The following is a 27,366-nucleotide window of genomic DNA, read 5'->3' as shown; positions in this document are numbered from 1 at the left end:
GATATTTATGGATGTTTCCAATAAGCTATTGTTGCATTATGGTCTAATTTTTTGGTGCTAATGTGCTGCACCTGCCGTGATGAATGGCGCTAAAAAGCCTGTACTATTATCATGAAGTTCATTATGGAGTTAGTACATGGAAAAAATACCAGCTATTCTGAGGCTTACAGAAGCATATATTACCAAATACAGAGGATAAAAACAAGGGACATAATTAAAGTGCCTTAGAAAGAGTCAATCTGATACTTGATGAACCAAAGACATTCATATAATGTGGGCATTAATTTTGGGTCCATAAGCTTCTGCCCCTTTTTTTTGGGCTTAACTTCTTGATCAATACATGCAATCACCTTATCCCTCTTTTCTTTGCCTAATCCCAACCCAAGAAAGGACAAGAGCTCTGAAGGTTTGGAGGACAACGACTACCCTCCCCAGGTCATGAGATATGCCAGGAACACCAGTATAGGGCCAATCACTCCACGGAGAAATGAGGGGCCAAGATGGTGGAGATGGGTGGGCACAAATGAGAGTGTCATATTCGTGCTAGAGGAGTTAATGGCACCCAAGGAATTTGGGGTACTAGAAAGAGGATGAAAGATCTTAAATACCAGTTGCTGTAGGCTAAGAACCTGGACAGAACTACACATCTGAGAAAGAGAGCAAAGATCAAAATCTTTTTTTGATCCGTTTTTCTTTTTTTTTTTTTAAATTTCAGATGTTACGGAACTAGAGCATATTGCTGCTATAGAGCGACCATATATGCAGGCAAGCATTCATTAAATACTTGTTTGTATTTAACAAATATTCTCTGAGTACCTATTATGCAGCAGGCACTCTTCTAGACTCTGGGAATACAGTGGTGATCTAAACAACCAAAACCCCTTATATTCCAGAGAAAGGAAAGACACAGTAAAAAACAACCACATAATAGATCATTAGGTTAAGATAAAGATTCTCCTATAAAGAAGAATCAAAACGGGCAAAGGACTGCAGCAGCCATATTTAAAATAGTGGTCAGGAAAGGAATCTATGAAGAGATGCATGTGAGCAAAGACTAGAAAGAAGAGAGGAGTCCACTATGCAGCAATTTGGAAGAAGACTGTCTTAGAAAAAACTAGCAGAAGTCCTATGGTAAAGTCGGATTGATGTGTTCCAGCAACTGCAAAGAGGATGGAGTGTGAAGGAGGTGGCAGGGAAGTTGGATCTTGCAAAGCTTCTTCTACAGAACACAGGAAGAGCTCTGGATTTTATTCTCAGATGAGTAGGTTTTTTATCATTATGTGCCAGGCACTATGAGTGGTCCTGTGTCACAGTCATGGAAAAAAAAACAAACAAAAACAAAAGCTTTAAGGCTCTCAAGAAGCATATAGGCTAATAATGATTAGTCACAATAGTTCCTAGAGGAATCTTTGTAGATAACATTCTAAAAGCAGACTTCTCTTAATCAAAGACACTGAGTCTCTAATCTCTAAAAACAAAAACAAAACAAAAATTTGTCCACGAAGTGACTAAAATACAATCAACCCACATGAGGACATGTTCTACCTACTGATTCAGATTATTGTTCACAGCAGTGAAATTTTTTATGCCTCATTACAAAACATCTGCTTTAAACCCAAGAGTCACCTTTGATTAACAAACTTTTATTGTAAAGGGCATATTTCTCAAGAGTCTGTCTCAAAAGACATTTCAATCTCCCTGCATTTAACATGCCTCCCTCAATCAATGATGTTCCCCTCTTTGCTAAGGAGCCTGGCAAAGCCATAATGCCTATCACAATGTCTGTCCGTGTCTGAGCCCACAGTAGTCTCTACTTCTAGGGGGTCTGAGGCAAACAGATGGAAAAAGAGAACACTAAGGCCAGAATATGTTCATTTACACTGCATGTGTACACATTGAGAACAGCAGAGACAAAAAGGAACCCTAGAGAGCCTTGAAAAGAACTACCACACTGACTAGATTCACTAGGAATCAAGAAAAGAGTAAAATAGTATTTGGCTCATAATCTCTATATTTGGTAGTATCACTAAAGAGCACTGTGAGCCTACAAGGATCCATCAGAAGCCCAGCATGCTGTAGGAAGGAGAGAGTTGTTTTGTTACAAGGATTAGAAAAAAAGACCCAGATTTTATTTGGGGAAGTTGGTGTATGGTAGAAGGAGCAAATATATGCAATGCCAGGTATACAGAACAGCACTAAAATCTCCTCACCAGCAGTTACAGAGGGCTGACTTCATGGCACTGCAAATAGAAGTGAAATAGACTAAGTGCTATGAATTTAAAGTGAAAAGACTAAAAAACTAAAAAAGCTATTGGAAGAGGGGAATACTTGAGCCTACAAACCAAGGACAGGGCCCAATTTAGGTGAAGAATAACTGCAATATAAAGAAAAAAGGCCATGGGAAGCCTGGGTGGCTTGTCAGGTAAGCATCTGAATTCAGCTCAGGTCATGATCTCGGAGTCCTGGGATAGAAACCCCTCTGTAAAAAAAAAAAAAAAAAAAAAAAAAAAAAGAAGGAAACCCCTCTGTACTTGCTCACTTGGGCTCTGCGCTCAGTGGGGAGTCTGCTTATCCCTCTCCCTCTGCCCCTCTCCCACTTGTGCGCTCCCCCCCCTCTCAAAAAAATAAATAAAATCTTAAAAAAAGAAAAAAGGCCACCAAATGCTTGTAAGAATGCTTTAGTGCAAAGCTGCTAATGAGAAAGGAGATCTTTATAGCAGCATAGAAACTAGAGACATTTAAAAACATATATCAGGTGCAAATTCAGTAATGCTGAAGGAGAAATTATAAATTCACGTTGAAACTTGCTAAATATTCTAAATGGCGACTAAAAGCTAAGAAAGACCGGTATTTATCACTGTGACAAAGCAGAAACCCAGAACAGAGAACCTGAAATGACAGGTTTACCGAGGAGGGAGATCAAGGCATTGCTCCAGGTTCCATAGTGAGGCACGGTCCTCACGGAAGACCAGGCAAGGGTCCTGTCAGAGCCCATGGGGCAAGGGCTGCCTCGCTCACACCCAGGCCAGTAACAAAAGACACTCCATAAATATTTGTGGAATGACTTTCTGAAGCAGATAAATAACACAGCCACTTGCTTGCAGACTGCCATGAACTTACTAATGTTAATGAATTGGCTCTTTTGGTTTGTCTGCTTTGCTACATGTTTATGTTGGGGATTTATGGAACTATGTCACCGAAGGCTAGGAAGTAATTTTTATCTCATTGGCTGAGATAAATAGGACATGATATAAATGAGAAATCAGAGCGGGTAAGCTAAGGTTAGCAGGAACTCCGCCAGCACTGGCACTGGAACTGTGACAACGGCTCATTATTCGGGAAGAACTGGAGTTTGTGTTTCAGGGAATGAATCTGGACAGTCATTAATGAACTGACAGACTTTATAAACTGTTTCTTAGAGGCCCAATTCTCTCAGCTTATATTGCTTGATTATTTATATGGTAAGGGGGGCAATTTGTTAGGGGATTTGTGGTGAGAATATGGCTGGTTAAACAAGTATTTCTCAACAGTGTAGTAAGTTATTTTAAGAACTATAAAAATATCTTTCTGTTTGCCTACACTGAGAATAACTGTATAACCGAATTATTAGGTCTCCTGTATATTCTTGCCAACATGTCTTTACATAATCTTAAATTTTGAAAATCTGTATTAACGGATATTTTCTAAATTTCCCCACAAAAAAATTACTTTCCAAATAGCAAGTTATATTAAGATATTGTATCGAATGATGTTTTTTAAACTACACTTAGCTCCCTGGGAATTTTGAGATAGTTTCCCACCCCTGGCTCTCTCAGCCATACTTACAAACTACTTCTTCAGAATGGGGCAACTTCCAGAAATCAATTTGCACAATAATCAATTTGCAAAACTGATTCCGGAATTCTGAAGCTTTGCAAACACTGATGATACAAGTAATGAACAAGCTTTTCCATGAGAGCAGCCTTCCTATCTTGAATTCTCCCCTAGCCCTAGCTCCAGCAAGAATAAAACCTTAAACTACATTTATGAGAGCTCTTATCAATGGACTGGCTACCAAAGGTAGAAGCAGGGATCAGAAAGAAACACAAATTTGAGAACATTCTTAAAATTTCAATAAACTGGTTGCTTTGTGATTTGACTCCTGGCCTGAATTAAATAATCCTTGGTGTGGGACGTCTGGGTGGCTCAGTGGTTGAGTGTCTGGCCTTTGGCTCAGAGCTGATCCCCGAGTCCCAGGATCAGGACCCACATCGGGCTGTCAGCATGGAGCCTGCTTCTCCTTCAGACTATGTCTCTGCCTCTCTCTCTGTGTCTCTCATGAATAAATAAAATCTTTTAAATAAATAAATAAATAAATAAATAAAGAATAAATAAATAATCAATCAATCAATCAATCCCTGGTTTAAGCTATAAGCTTAATTTTAGATAAATTTGTATGGAGCAAATGAGACCGTTTCTTCAAAACTGGGAAACTAGAGAAAAATGATGACTGATAAAACTTCAATTAGATATAATAAACTGATGTAGATGAGAGCAAATGAGCATGAGAGGAGAGTGAAATACCTGAAATGTGAGAGCTGCTCATTCTCATTACAGTTCAAGTAAGAGGCAAATAATAACCATGAGGTTACACTGTGTCTCTCAGATGGACACAACTGTAGAGGACATGACATCCAGACTGTATATCCACAGAAACAGAAAAAGGGTACTGCTAAAAATGTTGGTTAGAGCTACATATCATGTCCTTTCTAGAGAACAACGGACACCAACTTTCCAAATACTGTCTTAACAAATAATTTTACTTCTGGAATTCTACCTTATGGATGATTCATAAGACTACTGTCAAGTATTTATATGTAATGGGGGGAAAATAGAGACCTCAAAAATATTCATCACTAGAGGAATGGTCAAAAAAATTTATGTCCACTCATACTATGGAATGCTATGGAGGTGTGAAAGAATGAGGCAATGTTTTTTATAGAGGACATCTGAAATAGTTGAGTAAAAAAGGCAAATTGTATAATATATTTAGTGTTATCCACTTATAGAAAAAAGTATAATTTTCCCTATATAGATTAAAACAAATACAAACCAAATCATATATAGTACCTACTCATTTTCACACATCTAGAAAGGGGTGTTTACTGTTTTACTTTATACACTTTCATATTGTTTGTGTACACAAACACACAGAGATGAGTCAATAAAGAGTAAAAGTAACACTTTAATTCTATGAAAAACAAATGATTTTTCCAAAAAATGCTGCAGAGTCAACTGGATATCCATAAGTCAATTAGAAGTCTTAAAAAAATAAAAATAAAAATAAGGAATCTTGACTCAGATCTCATACCAACTGAAAAACAAATTTTGAGACAGATTAGAGATCTAAATTTCTAGAAAATATAGGGAGGGTTTTTTGATGACCTCACGGTAAGCAAACATTTCATAAACAAGATAAGCATAAAAGAATATGTAAATTGGACTATATTAAAATTAAGAATTTCTGTCCATCAAAAATCGCCATTAACATGGTGAAGAAGCAATCCACAGAGAAGGTACTGGCAATCTCTACATCTGACAAAAGTCTCATGTACAATATATATTTATATATGAAAATATCTACAAATAAATGAGATAAACACAGGTATCATCCAATAGAAAAATAAGCTAAAGACTCAAATAGCACTTCAGAAGATAATATCCAAATTGTCAATTAATATATGAAATGATGGCTCCATTTCATAAGTCATTAGGGAAGTGAAAATTAAAACAATCATCAAAATGGCTACCTTGAAAATGAAAGAAAAATGTCAAGTGTCAGTGAAAATGTGGACTATCCTGAAGCATCCTATACACTGTTGGTGGGGAGGGAAAATGAAGCAATCATTGTAGAAAACTGTTGGAAACTATCTACAAAGCTTAATGTAAACAAAACTAGAATTTCCACTCTTAGGTAAATATCTGCAATGGGAAAGCATAAATATATGCTCTCCAAAAGGCATGTATGAGTGTAATGGTGAACATATGTATACTATTTGAAAGAGCCAGAAACTGAATATCCAAATGTCCATTTATCACAGATAGCTTAAATACACCTTAGTCATACCATATAATACTATGTAGTAATGAGAATTAACCAACTACAATTAACTCTAACAGGTGTCTCAAAAACACGTAATACAAAAGAAGACAAAAACAAAGAGGAACACATAATTCTAGTTCTTATAATTAAACAATAGGTAAAATTAACATGGTGTTTTTAAGTCAGAATAGAGGCTACCCTTGAGAAGCTGGGAAGTGCCTGAAAGGGGAGTCCTGAATGCTGGTCATCTTGATCTGGGTGCTGAGTACACAGTCACATTCACTTTGTGAAAATTCAGTCTTAAATTTATGACGTGCACAATTCAGTGCTTACGTCATACTTCAAATGTTTACTTTTAAAAAATAAGAGAGAGTACCAAAGAATGTTTAAAAATAATTTACTCTCATTAGTAAAAAAAAACACATCAATAATTAGCTAAGGCGCTACTGTGCTCAATTAAATGAAGTCAGTAAACAAGTATTTACTGAGTCCCTGCTATGTGCCAAGTAGTATGTTAGCACTGACACAAGACAGACACTGTGTTGAAGCCTCACGGAGTTGAAGGAAGGAAGAAGGAAGAAGTGAAGAAAGGGGGGGGGTCCAAAATATGAAGAAGACTAAGAATGCATTTTTCACGGTAGCATAAATTGATGCTATTCTTTTGATAAGAAATTTGGCACTACCTACCATGTTCCTTGAAAATATTCATCTGCTTAATGAATTAGAAAAAACTAGGATGCAAAATCATATATTAGTATGATGACAATTAGGTAGAAATAGCCTACACACAGAAAAAAAAAGAAAATATATATTAAAATGTTTTTCTTTTTAATTCACCATTTTCTTTATTTATTCAAGAGAGAGAGAACACAAACAGGGGGGAAGGGCAAAGGGAAAGGGAGAAGCAGGCTACCAGCTCAGCAGGGAGCCCCATGTGGGGCTCTCTCTCAGAACTCTGGGATCATGAACTGAGCCAAAGGTAGACGCTTAACAAACTAAGCCACCCAGGTGCCTCGTAATTTACCATTAGTAAAAGATTTTAATGAAGTCATATTGTAAAAAGCAAATCAATCCTAATTTGCCACCCAATACCAAAATACATTTCACACATTAGATATTTTTCTGTATCTTTCAGGGCTTTTTAATATATGTATTTTCAAAGGGAAGTCTAATGAAAAGGTAAATCCTGTTTAAAAATAAATCCAAAAATAAATAAATAAATAAATAGGCCTTTTCTTTATGACAACCTAAATGTTATCCCTACATAGTTATAAGAAACATTTTACAAGAGTTCAAATCTCACAAAGTAAATCTCGACATAAGATTTTTCTTTAAGATGATTTTATAACTGTCTTTCTCTCAGAGATTTGTCTGGTCATAAAATGCCTAGAGGCAGACAGGGGAAGTAAAGGCTTTCAACAAGCTCAGTCTAGCACCATCTTCTAATAAGTTTGCTGCTAAAGCTCCATTATAAAATCAAAGATGCATTCACGTGAAAAGAAAAGATTTCTCAATAAGATAATACCAGCTGTACAAAGGAGAAAAGCTTTTGAATGCATTTTCCAAATGAAATAACCATTAACAATAATACTGAAAATATGAGTAATGCTATTCTAAAATAAAAATAAGAGGTGCCTGGGTAGCTCAATCAAGTGGGCATCTGACTTTGGCTCAGGTCAAGATCCCATAGTCCTGGGTTCAAGCCTTCTGCGGGACTCTGCTCAGCGGGGGCCTGCTTCTCTCTCTCCCTCTGCCTGCCTCTTTGCCTGCCGCTCTGCCTACTTGTGCACTCTCTTTCTGTCAAATAAATAAATCTTTAAAAAATAAAATAAAATAAAAATAAGCCATTGTGACTGTCTGAACTGAGGGAACAGTATCAAGGACAAAATCCTGAAATCTAAACTAGAATGAGCAGACCAGAAACTAAAGATAAATCAGAAAGCCAGGAGGAAAGCAAGGAGAGCTCAGCACACAGAAGACAGGGTTAAGGGCCCAGGTACCACATCAGGGAAGAGACTGGAACTACAGTGTGTCTACTAGATGTGATCTTTGGGAGGCTAGCTTCGGTATCAGCAGCTGTGGCAGGGCAGGGACAGTGTTAGAGGGAGTGGGGCGCCCAAGCAAAGCTGAGCTGTGGGTGGACCACAAGGTGTGACAGGCTCAAACCAGGGTAGTAAGGCATGGGGAAGGCCAGGTCTCCAGCCCCCAGGAGGACAAGGGCTACGGGAAGGAGAGTATGAGCACAGGGCTGATTTCCTGAAACTGCTGACATGCAGATGTGGGCAGAAAGCTTACATTCCAGGCAGCCCAGGGGGCTCAGCAGTTTAGTGCCACCTTCAGCTCAGGGCATGATCCTGAAGACCCGGGATCGAGTCCCACATCGGACTCCCTGCATGGAGCCTGCTTCTCCCTCTGCCTGTGTTTCTGCCTTTCTCTCTCTCTCTGTGTCTGTCATGAATAAATAAATAAAATCTTAAAAAAAAAAAAAAAAGTTTACATTCCATAAAGCTCCCCATCTGAAATTGTGGATCACAGATTTAACATAGCAGCTAATTGTTTTTTTTCTCCAGTATCACTGAGTGGCCCAGAAACAGGACAAGAAAAGGCAAATGGCAGAATTGACATTTTAGTGGAAAGTGGTGGCTGGCACAAGGCGCTGAGGTCACTAGAGTTGAGACACAGAACTGAGAGCACAAGACTTAAGTGAGAAAGCAAAGAAAGGTAGCTGTACACAGGAAGAAAAGGGAAGATTCAGGTAGAAGCAAAGGGACTAGGGCATAAGAGGTTGGAGGAATATAAAAATGTCACCAGAAAGTAAGATGCCAGAGTGAGATTCAAGGGATAAATTCATTTAAGTGAAGATTTTGCACACCAAAAGGCATCCAAAGATTTCATAAAACCTAGCCATTTTTAAAAACATGAAATATAACTAATGCCACACTCATAGCTAGACTCTTGAAAAAAAATTTTAAAGCTCATAATACCGCCTTAAAAAAGTAAAATATATTTACTTACCTATTTTAATTAGTGAGAAAATAACTAATTTTTCACCATAACGTGAATGTGTCAAAAAAATAGGAAAAAAATCACCAATAATATCACTACATTAATAGACTTATTGCAGTAATTTTTAACATAATCATAGTACATACAAAATTTTATACTAATTGTTTTCCAATTAACCATAAGCATTTCTAGAGCAACATTTATCCATGTTACTTTTAATAGTTGCACAATATTAAAAAAAACAGGTGCACGATATTTTATCAGGTAGATTTTCAAAGTTTTTTTTTATCACTTGTCCCACTGCTCATCTAATTTGGGGCTACCATAAATTACACAGGGATACAAATCAGGGTGTATAATTTTACATTTCATCCCTGACCTGAGAAGTAGATAATTAACAGTGTCTGAGGTGGGAAGTTGTCCCTAAAGATTAAAAAGAGAATGGCAGGCTTATTTTCAGATGCACTATCTCACCAGGTCACTGACAAGCCAAAAGATTTACCTGGAAGAAATCTCACAAAACGTGGCATGAAATGAAATCTTGGGCAGCAGGGAGGATTGTCTTCAAACAAAGGGCCTAAAGCAAACAAGTGAAAAGGAGAAAAAATAAATAAAACAGCCTTAGAAAACAAACACTGTGCCTTAATTCCTAAGATTTATGATAACCACAAAGAAACACCACCAGAGAAGTCGGGACATAAAAAAACACCACCCCTTCTTCTCCTCAGTAGCTCAATCAATCATGAGATAACTGCCACAAACATCCAATGAAGACTGCAGTGAGAGGACTACTCAAAGTCAGAGGGGAATAAAAGCTCCAAGGATATACCCCATATAGGACATATGCAGTAAAACTATTTTTAGAAATCCAAAAATATAAAGATTTTTGTTATAGTTGAACTACTACATGATATAATATGCTTGTGTTTTCATTCTTTTCTATTTTAATCAATACCACTGGGGGGGAAAAGTAACAAATACTATTAAAAACTTGGTTTCAAAAGCCATTCATCAATACACTGTTTTAAAAATAAATAAGTCAATGTCTGCTGGAATATAAACACTCCAAAGAAATGAACAATTATCTAAGAACCAAGTTTTGAACTTATGTAACTCAAAGTGTATATGTGTGCTCTGAAGGCTGACTGAAGCTCTGTTTTAACAAACTGTCATCTTGTAAGAAGTTTATTATAGTAAGGTTCAATAGATTTAAAATATTAACTAATGAGGTTTCCCTGGTGTACATAAATCAAGATAGTAGTTACTCATAGTAACTGGTATCATCTTCTTAGGTATCAGATAACAGATAATGGTAATCTTAGGTAATAAACACTGTCAAATTGTATTAAAACTTAAAATAAGACCCATAAGGACTTATTCATGTCAAAGTATAGCAAGTGTTCCTATGAATAACATACTTTTTCCTGCGTACTTAAAATAAGGAGAATTTCAATTGTCTTCTCGCTGCTTCAAGTTTTTATATATACCACAATTATCTCCTACAAGCATTATACTTTTCTTTAAATCTTGTTATTTACCTTTAAGATTCCAGTCATACAATTCCAAAATATCTCTGAACAGGAATAACGAAAAGAGTTCAAGTCCTTTCACACAAAAATTCTGAAAAATAAACCCAATCAAATTACTATAGTATCGTCAATGTATATAGACTGAACGTTCAACTTGTTCTAGTCAAGTGTCTTAAAAAAGTATGTATTAAAACTATACTTAAAAAAACACATAATTTCCTAAAAAGTTTAGCCACTGTCCTACAATAGCTCATTGGCTTGAGACATAAGTGAAATAGGCAATAATACCATTAGGATTCCTACAAGAATGTAAACTCAGCCCTTACAAACATACAAGTAAAATGATGTGAAATTAAAAAATTAAAATCTCAGGGTGCTTGAGTGGCTCAACCAGTTAAATATCTGCCGTCAGCTAGGTCACGATCTCAGGGTCCTGGGATCAAGCCTTATGTTGGGCTCCCTGCTCAGCAGAGAGTCTGTTTCTCCCTCACTCTGGCCCTCCCCCCTACTCTGTTCCGCTCTGTCTCTCCCCGCTCTCAAATGAATAAATTAAAAAAACCTTTAAAAAATAATAAAAAATTAAAATCTCATTATATTTTTCTAGGCAATTAAATCTCAGAATCTCCTGGGGATTTTTTTATTAATTCAAAGCACACATGCACGTACACACGTGTACACACACTGGCAGGTTTATCTCCCCCTCCCCACCCCTGCTCACCCCCATCCTTCAAACATACCCAGAATCACTAATAAAAAGAGGTCTTTTGCCAAAAAAGTTCAAATTCTTAATGAAGGTGAATATAGGGCTAAGAAAAACCACAAAACTTTGTACCAAAATTCCTCCTGTAAACAAGCTTAACAGATGATATGTTTACAAGTGAGACCTGTCTCATAATTCTTCCTCCTACTTGTCTTGCCTAGGATCCATAAATCACCCTGTGTGAGATCACGCCAAAAGTCATCAACTTCTACAATAGCAAATGAAGGCTTATGACCTTAAAAATCAAAAGGAAGCCCTTCTAAGTTGGAGAATGAAGGGGTGGCCCTTTCTCTTTAATTCTTTTTGAAGGACAGCTAGAATTACCAGGACTAGCTCAGAGTGAAACAGGTGCACACTAAGCACGTGTGTCATGCTCATCAATCCCCCTCAGTGCTCCACTGCCCATGACAGAGCTTCACTGTTAAACAAGGTTTGCAAGAAGAGCCAGGGGCTCAGGAAATCGACCCCGATTCCACAAATGTTAAGTGCACAAGCTTCTTTGCTGTCTAGTTGTTATTTCTTCGTGTGATTTGTTGACACCACTAAATTCAAGATCGGGCAATGAATCATTCTGAGATTCACATTAATCTTGCTTTGGAATTTTAAACTTCTTGCATATATTTAGATAAATCTGCTGCTGAGCATCCGCAATGAAAAACAATTAGGAAAAATATGTAAATATATGGGGAAGAAAAATGAACCAAGCATTGATCTTGTCACTGGAGATAATGAATAAGATTATTCCAACAGCTATCAGATTTGGTTTCACTGTTCTAATTTCCCCTCGGATAACGACCAGTAACCAAAATCTGTCCCCCCATCCAAAACAAAATGGAAACAGATGTAAAAGTTACTATCAGCAGATGCAACGTGAGGAGAAATAAGGTCAAAAATAGGTCAACAGAAGTTGAAAAATGACCCAAATTTTAATCTTGCTCCTAGAGCTATATCTCACTGACCCGTTCAACAGCGAACACCATTCTTTAGGGGCATTCCTATGGCAAATAGCCAAAGCTGGCCAGGTTCAATGCTTTAAAGATATAAGTGAGGAATAAACAAAAAGAACAAGCCACATCAGGCCACTGAATAATCTTTTCTCTTACCTCAGGCATCATCTCCTCGATGAAATGGATTGTGTAGTCTATGTTGAACCTAATTACTTTACACAGTGGAATCTGCAACAATAAAAATGAGAAGTTCAGTTCTGCACTACCTTCCTGCAGGCTCACAGTGCATAGGTATTTGCTATCTGACCCACAAGGTCATGAACCCAGTGAGATAGTTTCACCTGAATCCAAGCTGCCAGCAGTACTGTACATGAAGCTTTGACCACAACTGCTGGATTTTAGTGGCATGAACCCAGCTAGCCCAGCTTCTATAGGAAACTTGCATAACGTTGGTGCTTAATTAACTGTATCAGCAGTAGCAACACAAACATAAGAATTCACTAAAACCAAATATAGCACCTCTAAAATACTGATAAAATCACAATTAACGATTTCTTTTTCTCAGGTTTTTTAAATCTTTCAAAATCTTTAGCTCTTCAAGTAGATCAGGGATAACAAGATGACAACCCATCACTTATAGACTCATACGTCACTGAAATGCACGCAACTCGGGCTGCCTTTCGGCTCTGGAGCAAAAGAGACCATGGTAGTAACAATCCTAACAGTTAACACTTATCGAGCCAGGCACTGTTGTGCTGCTTCACATACTGTTGCTCATGAAACCACACCCATGAGATAGGCACAATTATTATACAGAGGAGTAAACTAAGGCAGTGTCATCAGGTATCTTGTCTAAGGTAGCCGATCTAAGAAACTCTTGGTACGGCTCTGGGCCACTAGAATATACACCTCTCATTACATATGGATACTCAAGGTTTATTTGAAAATGAAGGCAGGCACAGATGAAATAAATCTACATCTATCTTGTTTGGTCATCAGACACTAGCCTAGTGCCTACACACAGTAAGTTTTCTATAAGTGTATTTTTCAATGAAGGAAGGAATGAGAGGGAAAGTGTGAGGTTACTCAAGTGGTTTAGCTGACGAGCTGGAGAAAAAAAATAAACTTGGAAGCCTAGAGATGTATTAAGCAGGCTTTTCTGGCCAATCTGTCCATAAGATGATTTTATATAGATGTAATTGGTTTTACAAACCACAATAATCAGAAAGAAAGAAACTTTAATTCTACCAGTAAAAGAAATGGTAAAAGAAAAACAAAAATAGTCTTATAATGCCATCTACTGGAAATCCTTTTCTCAGAAATGAAGGTTAGTTCTTTGGTGATTTTTCTTTTTTTTCTTTGTCTTTTTTTTTTTTTTTTTTTTAAGGATAATGGCTAATTTGAGTGAAATTTATAATTCACTTTACTAAAAAAATCCATTTTCAACCTTGTAATGGTTTCTTTTTTTAAGATTTTATTTATTTATTCATGATAGACAGAGAGAGAGAGAGAGAGAGAGAGGCAGACACACAGGCAGAGGGAGAAGCAGGCTCCATGCTGGGAGCCCAATGCAGGACTCGATCCCGGGACTCCAGGATCATGCCCTGGGCCAAAGGCAGGTGCTGAATTGCTGAGCCACCCAGGGATCCCCGTGGTAATGGGTTTTAAACGAACTAAAGTGATACACAAAGGCCACTATTATTTTTAAGTTCTTTATTCCTATAATCATTTAAACATATTTGAGAGTCACCAATTTGTGTATTATTCATATTTTTAATACCTATCCTTTGCTAACAACCTGCATTAGGTGTGTAGTTACTCTAAAACAAGCCACAGCCCCTACCTTTTTTAAAAGGTAAGGATCTAAAGATGAAGACAGGCATGTAGATAAGTATAAATAAAATATAATGTATATAATGTATTAAGTGCAATTAAAAACAAATACGCAAACAAAAAAGTAAAAAGTACAAAAGAACCAAGTAGGAGTTAACATTTGAGTCTTTAAAGATAAGTTTCCAGGTCATCCAGAAGAATAAAGTTGGGAAAGAACGATGTTTAGGCGCTGTGGGGAGTCCAAGTCTTTTAGCTGTTCAGGAGTGAAATACATAGAAGCAAGGAGACTCTAGACAAAAAAACATATTAACCACCTTAAGGATTATGGGCTTGTCCTTAGGGTAATGAGAAGTCACCCAAATACTTTAAGTGAGAGACTATCATAGTTTACATTTTGGATGGGCTGGTATGTAAACACTATGGAAATGGATTATAGTAGAGCAAGGCAAAAGACCAGAAGACCAGAATGGAGTCTGATGAAACAGTCCAGAAGCCGAAAGACAAAGACTGGAAGCAAGAGGGCAAATTTTAAACATAGAAGATGTTACTGAAATATACAATGACCATTCTGATGTGGAAGTTGATAGAGAAGAAGAGAGAAAAGTTTCTAGCCTAATGACATTAATACAAATCACAATGTCATTAATACAAAGAAATTCATAGGATGTCCCTCAAGTACCTCAAATTCAATATACGAGGAAGAGGACAAGTTCAGTTTTGCATAGGCTGACAGTAAGGAACTTGAGGGGATATCATCAAGGTGGGTATGTCCAAAAGGCAATATGAAATGTGAGTGGAGCACAGAGCCATGTCATAGCTACAAACATCAACTTGGGGGGGGGGGGGGGAATCCAAAGATGCACAGAAGGAAAAACTGTAGTTGAGACTGTAATACTCAGAGCATCCAAAAGAGAAAAGGACCAGAGCCCTTGGGAAGTCAAGAGGCAGGCATGCACAAAAGCAACTCTGCTGGATGATTTAAGCAAGGACAGTCCTACCCCTGGATCATTTCAACTAAAATCCCTTCTTGGGATTCCTTCTTTGAGCTCTTCTTTTGTATATATTTTATTTTCTTTGGGGCTCTTATCCATACCACCAGAGCCCTTCTGAGATACACAAATCTGGAAAAGCAAGATCTCCATTTCTATTCAAACTTCCATCTCTAAGTGTCAAAGAGAATTTGTCATTTTTTCTACATATGGTGAGCTCAATTTATTGCAAGATCAATGGTCAATCAAATAATATAAATGCCTACCATTTCTTAAAACATGTTTGAATACCGACTGACATTAACTCTTAATTCATCCTATCATAAAGAAACAAAAAAACCCTCCCTAAACTTCTACGTTCTACCTCTACTACTTCCAGGTGTTGAATGGCTAAATCCAGGGCAGTGAGGCCACTGGAAATGGAAAGCCAACTAAGAGCAGGGGTTTTCTTGTGCTTTTGAGGAGGATAAGATATTATACAGTTATAATACATGTATCTTTATAACTTTAGTTATGTTGTCAAAGTCCTTAATAACATCAGGTATTCTAAGTCATAGTAAATGCGCTACATAAAAGGATAAAACGCTCCCAAATGCTCTATACTTAGCCAACAAAGCTTTCAATCCACTCCGATTCAAGAAGATCTTAAGAAAACTTGTTAGAACTAGATTGGCTGAGATTCTAACATTACCATCATTTGCATGCCCTTCTTGCTGCTATGCTCTCTCTAGCAAGAAAATGAATCAGATCAGTAAAGCGATTTAATAATTCTTTTTCTGGGAGGCTATTTCAAATTCAAGAGGCCTTTGATGGATCTAATCCCTATGAACTATACAACATTCAGCTTAAAACTCGATTTATTTTATCAACATCTCTAACATAAATGATGAGGCTTATCTTCTCATTACAGAGTGAAGTTCTCAAATTTGAAGAACTTGAGTATTTATATAAAATATATGTGGAGTCAGGAATTTTCAGTCCTATCTTTCATTTTATAACAGTAACAACTGCAATTAATTGAGCATTAGCAGCCTCTCAGTGCCAAACCTTGTGCTGACAGGCTTTAATAAAGCTCAAAGCATCACTCCTCCAAAATCACATAAATATTAAGAATTGGTTAAAAAAAAAAAAAAAAGAATTAGAAGACACAAACCCAGGTCTGACATCTTATCCAAAAGAAGAAATGACAACATGTACGCCAAAAACCATGACACTTTTCATGTGTCTACTCATTTATTTTTTACAAAAACCAGTAAGATTGCTACAACTAATACCTCTATCTTACAGATAAGAAAATCAAGAATTATAAAGATTGAAATGTCAAATCATACAGCATGTAAGTGGAATTCACTATTGTTTATTTTTTGTTTTGTTTTAAAGATTTTATTTATTTATTCATGAGAGACACAGAGAGAGAGGCAGAGACACAGGCAGAGGAGAAGCAGGCTCCATGCAGGGAGCCCGATGCGGGACTCGATCCTGGGTCTCCAGGATCACGCCCTGGGCTGAAGGCAGGCACTCAACCGCTGAACCACTCAAGGATCCCCTCACTATTGTTTAAACCCTGGTCTCTCTAAAGCCACACTGCTTTCCTCCTTTGAGTAAGGTGATCCTAAAAGTTAAAATGAGATCTATATCACTACTAAGGAAATAAGAAGTAAGATAATTATAAAGATTTTCATGGTAACCAAATTATTTACATTTGCAAGCCCACTGGGGAAGAAAAAAATAGAGAGAGAGAAATGCATTATGTGGGAAGAGCTGGACCAGAGGACCTCCAATGGCCTTTCCCAGTCCAAGACTACAAGGTTTGGTATAACAAAGGGTTTGAATGGCTGAGACATTTAAAAAAAAAAAAAAAGCAAAGAACCATCAAAACTCAAACCTCTTAGTAGTGCCTTTTCATAAAGACTGGTAGCTACGTGTGGTGATGGATGTTACTAGACATGGTGATCATTTCATCATTTCATACTACGTACAAATGTTGAAAGATTATTACATTGTATGTACACCTGGAATTAATATGATAGTATATGTCAATTATATCTTAAAAAAAGAATGGCCCAATATTATGCCCCTATCTACATTATGGTCCACATTGGAGGTAAATGTAATATGTATTATCAAACAATTTTATTTTTATATTTAGAATGTCATCACCTTCTAAATAAAATTCTCCAAGATAAAACATACTGTGGAATAAGGAAAATCACACTAAGCCAACAATTTGTTTTAAATTAGTATCACTAATATAGTATCACTACTATAGAATCATGTCTACTTATAAAGAAAAAAAGAATGATAGAAAGGAACAAGGTCAGGCAATAATTTTATTCCTTACTCTCCAATGACACAGAATTTCACATTTTGAGCAAACAGCACTTAAATAACTTTTTAAACTGTGGATGTAATTTCTTATAACCAATTCAGAAAGGATTAAAGAACACTGTATTTTGATGTAGATACATCACAGCTATAATTTCACAAGTTCTCAAACAGACTGAATATACTGCTTTGCTCCCTTCCTGAGCTGCCAGCAAATTCTACTCTATGTCCAACTAGAATACAGAAGTAAGACAATTCCCAAGACTGTTAGCTTTGAGACAGCACATTTTGACTCACAGATACAGAACTTCCATTGAACCAATTACCAACAAAGCAAGCTTAATATAAAATATTATATAAAAATATCACAGATCTGTATGTCAGACAAAATCTCTTAAAACATAGTCCTGGGATTCGAAAGCAGAGAAATGTAGGAAATTAATGCAGACTCCAAATGTCTTGAACACAGCTCTCTCTTTTCCTACTGCTCAGACACTAGATAATAGCTGCTCCTTAAAACTTTCCAACTTTCTTTTGAAGGACACCCAACCCAAAATAGCTTTGACACATTATTCCACAGTTTATCTTTCTTTTTCAATCTTTCACACTCTCAAAATGCTATTCTGACACATGTTTACTTACACCATTTAATGTGGACCAAACCTGTGACTCATTAGCACAGATGTCACACCCCCACCTGACACACGCTGCCTCAGACTTCCTGCAGCTCATGCAGAGGGACACAAAGTAAATGTTACTTAGAAGTCAGAAGAAAAGAAATTTATTTTGACTTCAGAAACAAAGAATGAAGGGAAAGAAGAGGGTACAGGAAAGGAGAAAGCCAGCCAATTAGCACATACTTACATTGGTCAGGGGGGCATGTGCAAACATAGAAAATCCTTCAAAGATATACTCATGATCATCATATTCTATAACAGTTGGCCTGTCAGTCTAAAAGCAAGAGAAACACAAAGAATGAATTTAATAACATGATTTGCATGTGCCAAAATCCATGAGAACACAAAGTTGCCAACGGGAGAAGTGCATGGACTCCATAGGCTCCGTGAACATTTTTCTAAACCACCAGGGAGAATTTTATATAAAAGTTTAATTTTAGGTGGAATTCTCTGGCTTCAGTAATATTTACATATTGATACCTTCAAGAATGTTTATTATGGGTATGATAAAGGGGAAAAAGGCTATATGGCTTCATTTTCTAGGAACTTGTTTTATTTAATCCCACAACACTACCAGATCTATTCTTACTGAACTGTATTCTGAACTAATGAAAGTCCTAACAAGAACAAGATAATAGCACAGTCAACTAATAGCTTAAAGTGGAAAAAGACTCAGCATAATGACAGTCAAGACTAACAACAGCCTGAAAGGCCCTGAAAGGACTCAGGGTGCCAGAGGCTCAACCCCTCACAGCTCTTTTCCCAGGACCTCCAAGGGGAAGCCACCCACCACATATGGTAAATCAATTCCCACATAATGTCAAAAATCTTAATTATTTGAAAATTGAATTTATAATTAAAACATACAAATGTTAATCTAAGCATCCAAGATTCTCTTCCTTATGCTATTCTTATATACCATCATTTTTAATCCTAGATGCTAAATATGGAACTAATTATCAAGATAGGCAACCTAAAAAAGAGGTTTTTTTAAGATTTCATTTATTTATTTGTGAAAGAGAGTGAGCAAGAGAGAGAGTGTGTGCATGAGTGGGAGAAGGGGCAGAGGTAGAGAGAGAGAGAGAAGCTGACTCTCTGCTGAGCAGGGAGGCTGACTTGGGGCTCCATCCTGGGACTCCAGGATCATGACCTGAGCTGAAAGCAGATGCTTAAATCAACTGAGCCACCCAGGCACCCTGAAAAACAGTTTTGTTTGTTTGCTTTAAAGATTTTATTTATTTATTCATAAGAGACACAAAGAGAAGAGAGAGAGAGAGAAAGAGAGAGAAAGGCAGGGACACAGGCAGAAGGAGAAGCAGGCTCCATGCAGGGAGCCTGACATGGGACTTTATCCTGGGTCTCCAGGATCACGCCCTGGGATCAAGGTGGCGCTAAACTACTGAGCCACCCGGCTGCCCTGAAAAACACAGTTTTAAGCACAGGTGTTGAACATTATTCTTTTAAACATTATATATTTATGAGAACTGGAGGAGGATGCTAAAGAACACCCACATGTACATTAGTTGTTTTGCCAGTATTACTGTTACTTTGTATTTAAATAATTCTAAATAAAGCTAGTGTAAATTAAATATAATGAAAAGAACTTCTGACAAAAGGTATACCCACTTTGGAAAACATTTGGTAGTTCCTCAAAATATTAAATACAGAGTTACCATATGATCCAGCAACTCCAGGCCTAGGTTTATACCCAAGAGAAATGATAACATACATTCATATGGAAACTTCTACACAAACATTCACAGCAGCATTATTCATTATTCATAAGAGCCCCAAAGTGGAGACCACCCAAATGTTTATCAACTTAATAGATGGATAAATACAGTATTTTTATGCAAGGGAATATTAATTGGCCATGAAAAGGAATAAAGTTATATGTTCTAAGATGGATGAATCTTAAAAAACATTATGCTGAGTGAAAGAAGCTAAAAAGATCACATTTTCTATGATCCCATTCATATGAAATATCTAGAACAGGCTAATGATAGAGAAAGAAAGTATCTCAGTTGTTGAAGGCTGAGGGATACAAAAGAACTGACTGCTACTAATGAGTACAGGGTTTCTTTTGAGAATGGAAGATGACAATGTTCGAAAATTAGATTGCAGTGATGATTTCACAATTCTGTGAAAAGAATTAAATCATGAAATATATACTTTAAATGGGTGATTTTTATGGTATATGAATGCTATCTTGATAAAGTTGTTAAAATATTTAATTACTAATCATCTAAATTTGAAACAGAAATTTCTTGAGGATAGAAATAACTAGAACAATTTTGCGCTGTGAAAGATTAACAGCATGGTAGACTAGCAGACAGTTGTGCGGACTACAGTCAAACTGCCAAGGTTTAAATCCCCACTCTGCCACTTACTAGCTGAATAATCTTAAGCAAGTTACTTAACCTCATCCGTAAAACATAGATTGCTGCCTCATCTGCGTAGTGAGAAATACAGTTTGTTGTGAGAAATAAGTGAATACGTGTTCAACATTCAGAGCAGTGCCTGGTACCATAGTCAACAAATATTAGGTATTATTATTACTATCATAAATATAATAGACCTTCTTGATTGGTTGACTAGGTAATATATTAGCTAGTCAAGGATTTTTAAGAGATGTGAATGTAACTCTTCCAACTCCATAGTTCCAATGAATAGCTCTAGAAGTCATGGCTGTTATGAATGTGGCTACTATGTGATACTGAAAACAGACCTGCAAAAAGGTACAGAAAGCAGTATAGTGAGAGAAGGCAAAATAAAAGTCATTAAGATAAAAGCCAGTTTTATCAACATAAAAATAAAAATATTTTTAAAGAAAATTTAAAAACTGAATTAGTATTGAACCTATTCACATTTTTAACCTGTTTGTATATATCCAACCTATTTATATTTTAAAATAAATGAAATCTGATTTGTTAGGAACTTACCAAAAAGTTGGTAGGAGGGGAGACTGTAATTCGATAGTGGAAAAGTCTGCCAGCATTGTTGGTCATAGGACGACAGGGCTTGATGGCCTGAGGGAGAAAAATAAAAGTGAGTTTAAGAGTCAAGTAGCAAAATATTTTTATTTAAAAACAAACTGCATTTCTAAATTCGCATCTGACAAGAGAGGTTTTATGTGTGTTCCTTCACGGGTCAGTAAGAAAAGCAGTACCAGGAACTAGATGAATAAAAAAAGAACCAGCTGGTCACCAGGACTCTACCATTTCCCTCATGTGCATGTGATACAAGGGGGTCAGACAACATAAAGATCTTTCTGGATCTTAATTTCCATGACTATCTTCCTTTTATTCGTAACAAAACACAATACTTGACCTGTGGCTAAACTCCCAAATGCTTAAAAAAAAAAGGGGGGGGGGGGGCAGCCCCGATGGCTTAGCAGTTTAGCATCGCCTTCAGCCCAGGGCATGATCCTGGAGACCTGGGATTGAGTCCCACATCGGGCTCCCTGCATGGAACCTGCTTCTCTCTCTGCCTCTCTCTCTCTCTGTCTCAAATAAATAAAATCTTTAAAAAGAGAAAGAGAGAGAAAAAAAAAAAATAACCTCACAAGTGGGGCGCCTGGGTGGCTTGGTTGGTTAATAGTCTGCCTTTGGCTCAGGTCATGATCCTGGGGTCCTGAGATTGAGTCCCGCATCGGGCTCCCTGCTCAGCGGGGAGTCTGCTTCTCCGCTCACTCTGCCCCTTCCCTCCACTTGTGCTCTCTCTCTAACTTGTTCTCTCAAGTAAATAAATAATAAAACTCTTTAAAAAAAATCTGAAAAGTAAAAGCAGGTTTTGATAGGGGGAACAAAAACAGTGGAAGGATCAAATAAACTGAGTAAAAATAGAAGGGACCAGAAATGAAGGACACATAAGAGGGCGCAGAATAAAATATGCGTGAAGTTTCATGATGGGAAAAAGAGGACAGAAACTGATGCTTTTTTTGCTCTTCTTCCTTGGATCACCACCAGGTTGACCGGGGCTCTGCTGGGCTGACTCACAGCTCAACTACCTAATCCCTATGTCCAGTCTTGCTTACACACTCCTCTTCTCACAGGTGAAGATCCCTAAGAAACATCAGGCACCCAAACTTCATCTTAGCATCTGCTTCTGGAGAATCCAGTGTGTAGCTCCAGGAATGATTCAAGAAAGCAGAATGACACAGGATGTTGGAGCCAAATCACTTACCACCTGCTGGCAATGAGGACCCCCTCATGGTGATAGGTGGAGTCCCTGGCACCAGATGGCAGACCAAGTGAAAACTTTCAAAGATGGTGAATTGGGAGGGTGTACCAGTGGAAGCAAGTGCAGTGTACCAGGTATTTAAGACTACGAGAAAATGGGCCCTATGAGGGTAACAGGATAGATGGCGACTGCTAAGCACCACTGATGATCTAGCATGCCCCTCAAACTTTAGTGTGCCTTGAAACCACTGGAGGGCTTGCTAAATCTCAGATGTTTTGCTCACCACCCCCAGGGTTTCTCATTCAGCAGATGAGGCAGGCTGAGAACCTATTCTAATGAGTTCCCAGGTGAAGCAGACACTTGGAAGAACCACTGCTCCACAGAACTGTAACAGAAGGAGAAGAAAGGCAACTGGAAGCCAGACAGACCACTGGAGGCACACAAAGAAGCTGTCCCCTGCAGCATCAATCCGAGAGTGCCAAGACCAAGCCCAGGGTCAGAGATGGGTAGATCTTAGAGACAATTAATGGCCAACCAGGGTAGATCTGTATGCCAAGGGATGGGACCTAGAAACCTGAGAGGACATACAGGTTTTTAAGCGCCTAGACTCCTTAAAACCCTCCACTTCCTCAGAGGAGGCCCAATCCTATCTATCAGGGGTGATCACTTACCTGTGTCTCAAGGCCACAGAACACTGGCAAGGCAACACTGCCTCCCCACAACCAGACTCCCCTCCTGGCCAACAGATTTATAATTAGGGTCACTTCACAGCATAACCCAGCAGGGGAGGTGCTGCCAAGAGAGATTATATCCCAAAGGAGCTGCAAGAACTGGCCAGCATGTGCCAGCAGCAGGAGTCTGCACAAGACTGGATGCTGAGAGTGCTTGACCAAAAAGGGCCAGAACATAAAAGTGGTTAGGGAAGAGTTTATTGACTAGCGAGCATTCAGGATTCAAGAACACCAGATACCACGAACTCCCTATTAAGATGTCTCCTGAAAGCATGAAAAAGCAATGGCCCACATGAGTGTAGTTAAAATACCCAAACTGCCATGACAGAGGAGGAAATAATTCAAAGAGTCAGGAAGTGAGCACATTAGAATGGATACAATATCTATGACTGAAAAATATACCAGATTATCATATCATATTCAACTGAAGGCCCAGAGGAGATGCCAAAGGCCATTTCCTAGGGGCCAAAAGAAATGTGCTGGTGAAGGGACACCAGCCTCACTAGGAAGGTCAGTGGTGGTCTCCTCTGCAGGCCAGGGCCAACCGTAAAAAAGGGGGTCAGAGAGCAGAGCTTGCTGATAGCAATGAGGATGACAGGACTCTGAAAATAAGGGAGGTAAGATGATGGGACTAACTGCTAGAAGCCAGATCTCACACTATCATTATAACCAGCAAGATCAAAGAGGCAACTATAGAGGTCTGGCCCACAAAAGTCATGGAAGTAGTTAATAGAACACAGTATCCTTAGGTAAGATAACCGAAAAGCTGACGAGTAATACTTAGTTTGTACCAACAGAAGACATTAAGAATGGTTAACCAAGGGGCTGAAGGCAGGTTAAAGTCATGATCCCTTTCCCAGTTCCAGCCCTATAGTAAAAAAGGCCCTGCAATACCATTACAAGCAAAAATAGTCTCGACAACCCTGTCCTTCCCCAAAGGGCCCTATGGCCATTTACCAAAAAAACTGTACACCGGGGAAAGGGGAACCAAAGAGTGTTTAAGGAGAATCAGATACAGGGGATCCCTGGGTGGCTCAGCAGTTTGGCGTCTGCCTTTGGCCCAAGGCGCGATCCTGGAGTCCCGGGATCGAATCCCGCATCGGGCTCCCGGCATGGAGCCTGCTTCTCCCTCTGCCTGTGTCTCTGCCTCTCTCTGTCTATCATGAATAAAGAGATAAAATCTTTAAAAAAAAAAAAAAGGAGTATCAGATACAGCATCTGAATCAACACTAATACTCGGAAGAGACTGATACATCACCTCGGTACACATTAGAGTGATACAAAGCCAAGGTTTAAAAAAAAAAGGAATCTCAGTCAAGGTCTGGTTTACAGTAGGTCCACTGAGTCTACAGATCTGCTCAGCAGGCATTTCCCCTTGTCTCCAAAATGTTTCACTGAAATTGACAAAATTGGTAGGTGGCAACACCCCACACTGGGTCCTTGTTCTATGGAGTAAGAGTCATCATATGGGAAAGCTCAAGTAGAAGCCACCAAAATTACCACCATCCCTGACAGAGGCATCAAAACCAGGATCTGGGGAAATGGTATAGATTAGTGCCGTCCTTAAGGATCCAAAAGACACAGGGGTGACAGTCTTTACCTATCTTTAACTCAACAATCTGGCTTCTGGGAGGAAAAAAGAAAATCTAAAGGGATCCTATAGGATAACTACAAACTACCACAAGCTCAACCAAATAGTAGTTCTGATTGCACCAGCTGTGCCAGGTGCTACAGTTTAGAGTAATATGATTTCAGGTACAAAGTATACAGCAACTGATTTGCTAAATGTATTCTTTTCCATCCCAATCAGAATGAGGATAAGAAATGGTTCACATTCTATGCTCATTCACAGAGAAAAGACAACATCTACAGTTTTGCTGCCAGGTTGTCTTAACTCCCCCACTCACTGTCCCAACAGCCCAAGGAGCTCTTGACCTTCTGGACATACTGCAGAACATTCTAACGCTCCACTGCATCTGTGGTATTATGTTTATCAAACTAAAAGTCTTGAAAAAGCACACATGCTCCCAAGGGTGAAAAAGAAACCCTACAAAGATTCAGGGGCTTACCCCAGCCACACCATTTTTATGAGCCAGTGATCTGAGTGCCAAGACATTAGTCCACAGTAAAAGACAAATCACTGCATCTTCCACCTCCTACAATGAAGAAGAAAGCACAACACTAGGCAGGCCTCTTTGGGGGGCAGTATAGCCCCCACCTAGGAATATTGTTCCAGCTCATTAATAGAGTGTTGCACAAGGCTTCTAGCTGTCAGTATGGCTCAAGTGAGAAATCCGCTTCTGTGGTTCCAAGCTATAGTGCAAGCAGCCCTGCTGCAGAGGCCATATAATTCAGCAAATCCTACATTGCTGGTGGGAAAAGATGCAGAGGGGAGTCTGTGGCCATACTGGGAGAATTACAATGCTGGTATCTAGTGTTCTGGAGCAAAGCCATGCCATCTATAGTAAAGAATTATATGCCTCTGAAAAACAACCAGTGTGCTACTGGGCCCTGGTAGATATGGAAGGCATGGCCAAGGGACAGAAACAGGCCTAAGGCTGAACTGTCCATCATAAGCTGGGTTCTGTGGGTTTCACCCAGCTGGAAGTTTGGAAGGGACCAGCAACAATCCATCATAAGATGGAGGTTGTACATCCAGAATCAGGCACACATTGGAGCAGCAGGCACAGACAAGCTGCATGAGCAGGTGGCCCACCACTGTGGCACCAGCACCCTCCCTCAGCTGATGACCAAGGATAGAAGGATGAAAGCAGAGGGAAAAGCCCAAGCTTGGTTTGCAAATGAGTCAGTCAGGGATGGGGGAGCAAGCTGAAGATGGACTGTGCTGCAGCCTCATTCCAGGAGGAATTTGAAAGACAGCAATGAGGGAAGTCTGTCCAATGAGCAGAGTTTCAGGCAATGTACCTGGTCATCCACTTTGTGTGGAAAGAGAAGTAGCCTGAGGTTAGAATATAGATGGACTCATGGCAGAAGCAAGTGGCCATGCCAGCTGGTCAGAGGCCTAGAAGGAAAAAGATTGGAAGATCAGGGATAAGAAGGTCTTGGGGTAGGGGTGCCTGGTTGGCTCAGTCAGTGGAGCATGTGACTCTTGATCTTGAGGTTGTGGGTTTGAGCCCCATTATTGGGTGTCAGAGATTACTAAAAATGTTTTTAATTAAAAAATAAAATTTAACAAAAGGTCTTGGAGTAGACATGTGGGTGAACAAGCGGGAGTGAACGCAACAATCTCTATCACATGTGGGTGTACACTGGCGGGCACACACCACAGAAGAGGTACTAAATCTCACTGACAAAATGACTCAGCCAGTTGGGGTCAGCCAGCCTCAATCATCAGCTACTCAGAGTTGACAATCTGGGCACATGAATGAAGTGGCCACAGTAGCACAGATGGAGGCTTCACATGAGCCCAACAGCATGGATCTGACTTATCAAGGCTAAGCTGGCTAAGCCACCCGCCAATACTGAACATCTAACAGGCCATCAACAATGACCAATGATGGGCCCCCCAAAATGGCACCATTTCTTGAGGAGACCAACCTGCTACTTAGTAGTAGTTGACTACATATGCCCCATCTATCTTGAAAGGGCCACAAGTTTGCTCTCACAGGAATAAACATGTACTCTGAGTATGGGTTTGCCTCTCACCAGTCCTCAGCCAGCAAGCCATCCAGATCTTCCTTCAAGGAAGGGCCTGCTGTGTAACTATAGGGAAAGTAGACAGCCTACAGCCACCGGCTCCTTCAAGGTCAGCCTCTACTACAGAGCCCCTTCCCCAAGACCATGTCCTTCCCAGGGCAGCCTGCTTTGGAGACAGAGGGCAAAGGAGGTGTGAAGGCTATGCCAGCCTGATACAAGATAGTTCCAATAATTCCAGCTTTATGAGACCTGTCTCGGGGACTTTTCCCTCTGCTCAATCCTGCCTCCACTCTCTTCTTGCCTAATCCCTACAAAACATGTCATACTGCAAACTCTACAGCACCTGCTTTCAGAGAGCCCCACTTGTGGCACAGGTGTGGACGCTCACAAGGTGCAGATCCTGTCACACAGTTCATTGCTACACTTGCTGACACTCAAAGCCAAAGTAAAAGTAAGGAAGTAGTTAAAAATATCCATCACTGCCTCATAGTCTTTATTCTCCTTATTGTTATGGTCTCAAACAATTTTACATAGAAATTAAGGGCTTACAAATACTATGTTTAAACAGAGGGGCAGCCCCGGTGGCTTAGCAGTTTAGCACCGCCTTCAGTCCAGGGCATGATCCTGGAGACCCGGGATTGAGTCCCA

The 27,366-nt window shown here is 38.9% G+C and overlaps 1 protein-coding gene and 1 long non-coding RNA gene across 9 annotated transcripts in view; one reads left to right on the top strand and one right to left on the bottom strand.

Annotated features, from left to right (window-relative positions):
- The window catches only part of LOC144313042 (uncharacterized), an 80,837-nt gene extending 56,604 nt beyond the window's left edge, over positions 1-24,233 (top strand). Inside the window, exon 3 of the long non-coding RNA XR_013378722.1 lies at positions 22,203-24,233. This is a non-coding gene — a long non-coding RNA (uncharacterized LOC144313042). The remainder of the gene's footprint in view (positions 1-22,202) is intronic.
- DROSHA (drosha ribonuclease III) overlaps positions 1-27,366 on the bottom strand; it is a 120,858-nt gene that overhangs the window by 68,250 nt on the left and 25,242 nt on the right. For 7 of the 8 annotated variants that reach the window (XR_013378721.1, XM_077896349.1, XM_077896347.1 and 4 more), the window contains 5 exons: positions 21,091-21,177; positions 18,336-18,422; positions 12,481-12,552; positions 10,627-10,708; positions 9,591-9,665 (listed from right to left, as the gene is read on the bottom strand). Coding sequence is in view for 7 of the 8 variants with exons in the window: in XM_077896349.1 (XP_077752475.1) it covers positions 9,591-9,665; positions 10,627-10,708; positions 12,481-12,552; positions 18,336-18,422; positions 21,091-21,177 (403 nt within the window). In the remaining variant the exon portion in view is untranslated. The remainder of the gene's footprint in view (positions 1-9,590; positions 9,666-10,626; positions 10,709-12,480; positions 12,553-18,335; positions 18,423-21,090; positions 21,178-27,366) is intronic. The other variant, XM_077896350.1, reaches the window with a different exon arrangement.

This window comes from Canis aureus, chromosome 4 (genome assembly GCF_053574225.1).
Source record: "Canis aureus isolate CA01 chromosome 4, VMU_Caureus_v.1.0, whole genome shotgun sequence".
Classification (NCBI taxonomy): Eukaryota; Metazoa; Chordata; class Mammalia; order Carnivora; family Canidae; genus Canis; species Canis aureus.
Note: the sequence above shows the minus strand (reverse complement) of the source record. Positions and strands in the feature narration are given on the sequence as shown.